Genomic DNA, 3,841 nt, shown 5'->3' with positions numbered 1-3,841 from the left:
GATGGGATGTGAATCAACTGCTTATTGCCTCTTTCCAGCCTTTGCTGGCAACCAGAAGCCAGCATCAGTGGAGCTTGGAGTGGAAAGACTCTCCAAGGGTCATCCTGTCTGCCATTGGGTTGGCTCTGCTCTGGGATGATGGCCAACGAGATGCACAGATAACCGAGGCAGTGGCTGTGGTGGTGGAGCACAGCAAAGCCAAACTCTCCACCAGCCAAGGCCCCTTTGGTCTGTCAGGGGGATTTAGGTAAGAAGGGATGGAGTCATTCAGGTGTTGCTGCTTTTCAGTTGAGGAGACTTCCAAGAAATGGAGATAGGGTGGAAAAGCAAAGCAAAATGGAGCAGGCCGAGGTGTGGAGGTTGTTGCCTGTGGTCTTCATGGAGGACAAGAACTTCTGATGAAATAGGAGTTTGGTGCAAGACATCTGCACTGTATTTGGGTGCACACAGGGACTTGGGTCTGGTGATTTCCAAGCCTCCGTGTAGCTGACTGCTCAGATGATTTCCCCTGAACTCCCTCTGACTGGTCTGAGTGAAGATGATGAAAGTTGAAGGTGCTCTGCAACCTTCTCTAAAGTGCCCATTAAAACCATGTGTGGCTCCAGGGGCTACGAGCTGCCGTGCGTGTTCCTTCCAGGTGGCCTGGCAGGTAACAGGGTCTCTCCCAGGGGTGGCAGTTGTGCAGCCATGGGTGAAGAGAAGGCCTGGCATGTTCTCATGCAACCTCTGTGCCTTCCCGTTAGCAAGGAGCTCTCGTTAATGGAAATGCTGAGGTCTGGGGCTGGCTGGTGGTGGCATCAAGCTGCGATGTCTGCAAGCAGCCAAGGAAAACTTTTTGAATGGAGCTCTTCTGGTAGCTTTCTGGAGCAGAATTCTGCATTCAGTAGGGGCATCTTCTCAGAGCATACTGAATGTTCCTGCGTTCTGGTGATCATCCTCCTTTTCTAGAGGAATAAAGATGAAATATTGGTGGTGTCAGTGTAAGTCTGTAGAGCATGTTCACAGCTCTGTAGATGTCTGTGCTTTACCTCTCAGTGGTGCCGACAGCCTCCTAGCTCACATGGCTGGTTTATTGCTTTGCAGGGATGCCATCCTCTTCTCCCTGCTGACAAAAGTGTCATTTCTCTTTCTTTTCTCGTTGCAGGTTATCCGACGGGCTATCCCACCGCTGCCCCAGCCTACAACCCAAACATGTATCCAACCAGCAGCCCCGGCTACGCCCCAGGTAAAAGCCTCTTGGTGGGGTCATGGTTGGGCTTGTTGAAGCATGCAAGAGGGTTGACCTTTTGCTGCTTGGTCTACAAATCCCAGCAGTTTCCAGGGATTAACTCTTCCCTTCCTAACCCCACCGTTAACTTCACACTCTCCCTTGGGAATATTTGTCTGTGTTGCAAAGTGTTTGTCCATCCTCCTTCTGTGTCATAGATGCAGAAATGTCAGCCACAGTGTCCTGTTTGGTGGCTATATCTCCCCGCTTTCCTTTTCTTCTCCTGTCCACCTCTTGCTTTTCACACCACCCTAGAAAGGCTCTTCCAAAGACACTGCAAGCTCTTCCTGGCCAAGCTCAGGAGCTCTTCTGCCTTAGTTGTGGTGTGCTGGTTGTCTTTGACAGCAACAGCTGCACTCTTCTCCATAAAATATTGATTTTACCTTGGCTTTCCCAGTTTGGCCAGTTGTTTTCTACCTCTGCTGCATCATGTTGGCTGGGATGTATTTGTCGTCTGCCTCTTCCAGCTTTCCATGAAAGCTTGGCTAGGCTCTGTCCTTTATTCCCTCCTCCGTTACTCCCCATCTGTCTCTGGAAGCCTTATGTGGGGGTACAAGGTCTTCATTTTTTTCAGGGACATCTTCATTTTTCATACCACCCACATGATCTTTCAGATCTCCTTTGCATTCCTCTGAACCACTCTGCCGGCCAGGCTGATCGGTGATGTGATCATCCTTTAACTGTGTCATCCCCCTCTTTGCCTCCCTCTTGGCTTGTTTCTAGCACAGGCTACTTGTCTGTCTTCACAGGAACAACTCCATTCATTCTTGGTGTCCAGAGCCCTACTGCTCTTCGGCTCAGCCAGCCATGTCTGTCCTTTTCACCTCTTACTTTTCTAAGCAACCATCTTCCTTATTGCTTCTACTCCTCTCACTGGAGGGAGGCTTTCCTTTATTACCCACAAAGCCATTCCTCAATCTGAATTCTTCCATTAACCATGACATTTTTTTGACAAAACCCCATGGCTAGACTGCCAAGCTCCTTCCCTTCCCTGCTGTTGAGCACCATCTCTCTGCACCTCCCTTCTGTCTGGTTTCCACTATTGCCTCTTGGCCAAACACATCCCCAACCCATGGCTCTGTTGCTCTGTGGATGCAGAGAAAGGTCTGGATGGAGGAGAACATGCACATATGTCCAGGACCTTCCTGCCTGCCTGGATAGAACTGGAGAAGAGAAAGCTATCAAAGCATGTGGGTGACATGAGTCCCAACCTAGTCTTGCCCTGTCCATCACTTTGAGGTTGAACACCTCATCTACATGAGGTGGGAAGATGAAGTTGCTTATAGCCAAGGGCTGCCAATGGTAGAAGATTCACATAGATCAGGATGGAATGTAAATTAAACACAGGAGCTGCTGTCAAATAACTTCTAGTAAGGACAATTCTTATTTCAGAAAAAGTGGACCTTCCACTGTTTTTAAGTTAGAGAAGCTCCTTTGAAGAAGGAGTTGTGGAGTAATTCCCAGCTGTCTACAAGTAGTTGTCTTCACCTCAGCACGGACTAATAATGTTCTGTGCTTAATGAGGAATATTTGAGTTGCTCTGCTAAGTCAGTCACTTGCTTTTTATGCTTTCGAGCCCAAACTTGGAAACCTTTATAGAAGTGCTTTTCTTTTTGGAGTTGAAGACTTCTCTCAGGCCCCAACTCAGGAAATAATTTAACTGTAGTCCTGCCTATATCTAAGTGCTTTACAGAAACCAGCCCTTTGGGAGGACCAAGCAACTCTGAGGTTTTAAAGCACTGTTAAGTTCTCTGCTTTCAGCCAAATTCCTTGGGCGATGGGAGCCTCTTGGCATGACAAAGGGTGGTAGAAACCCAAGGGCTAAGTAGCAGTTCCAAAATATAACTCTTAGGAGTGAATTAAGTAGTTTAAGAAAAGGAAATCTCCTATTTAATAGCAATCTTGAGATCTTGTTGCCTAGAGTTGTGGATGCCCTGTCATTGGAAGTGTTCGAGGCCAGGTTGAGCAGGGTTTTGCATAACCTGACCTAGTAGTGGAAGATGTCCCAGCGAGGGGGGGCTGGCCTAGGTGGTCTCTGAAGTTTCCTTCCAACTCAAACCTTTCTGTGATCAGAACATTATTTATTAACTGTGGTTTTTTTAGCCTGTAATGTGTTATCAGAGCATTTTCTTTCAGGGATGTGGTCCCATAGGTCAAATGCAAGAATTATCAGTGTCTGGAAAAGCATTTTTGAAATCAAGATGGTGCCTTTTGTCATGGCTTTTATGAAAAAGGCCTGAAAAAAAAAAAAACCTCTCGCCTACCCATTTCCAAGCACGCATTGGAGATGAAAAATAATAACTCACTCTTTGTTTTGACTCAATGACTTTTGGCTTGGCTGAGATGTTTATTCTGAATGCTTCGCCTCCAAAGAGCTGTGGGATTTTGAAACTTGTGAATAAAGCTGTCTTTTCAGCAAAGTGTTGGGTAGTCATCAGAGTGAAATAGATGCTTGCGTAACGCACACAAAGCCAGACTTTGTGACAGTCTTGCTCCAAACCCTTCCTCCTCTCAACTGCCAAGTTTTCAGTCTCCTGGTTGTCAAAATCAGTGGATCCCTGAGCTCGGGAGCTT

General features: G+C 47.2%; 1 protein-coding gene across 1 annotated transcript in view; it reads left to right on the top strand.

The window, feature by feature from the left end:
* Positions 1-591: 591 nt before the first annotated feature.
* Positions 592-3,841, top strand: part of FAM168A (family with sequence similarity 168, member A) — a 23,610-nt gene continuing 20,360 nt past the window's right edge. Inside the window, exons 1-2 of the mRNA XM_008948939.1 lie at positions 592-649; positions 1,145-1,225. Of these exons, the coding sequence (XP_008947187.1) occupies positions 592-649; positions 1,145-1,225 (139 nt within the window). The remainder of the gene's footprint in view (positions 650-1,144; positions 1,226-3,841) is intronic.

This window comes from Merops nubicus, unplaced genomic scaffold (genome assembly GCF_000691845.1).
Source record: "Merops nubicus isolate BGI_N331 unplaced genomic scaffold, ASM69184v1 scaffold7601, whole genome shotgun sequence".
NCBI classification, from domain to species: Eukaryota; Metazoa; Chordata; class Aves; order Coraciiformes; family Meropidae; genus Merops; species Merops nubicus.
Note: the sequence above shows the minus strand (reverse complement) of the source record. Positions and strands in the feature narration are given on the sequence as shown.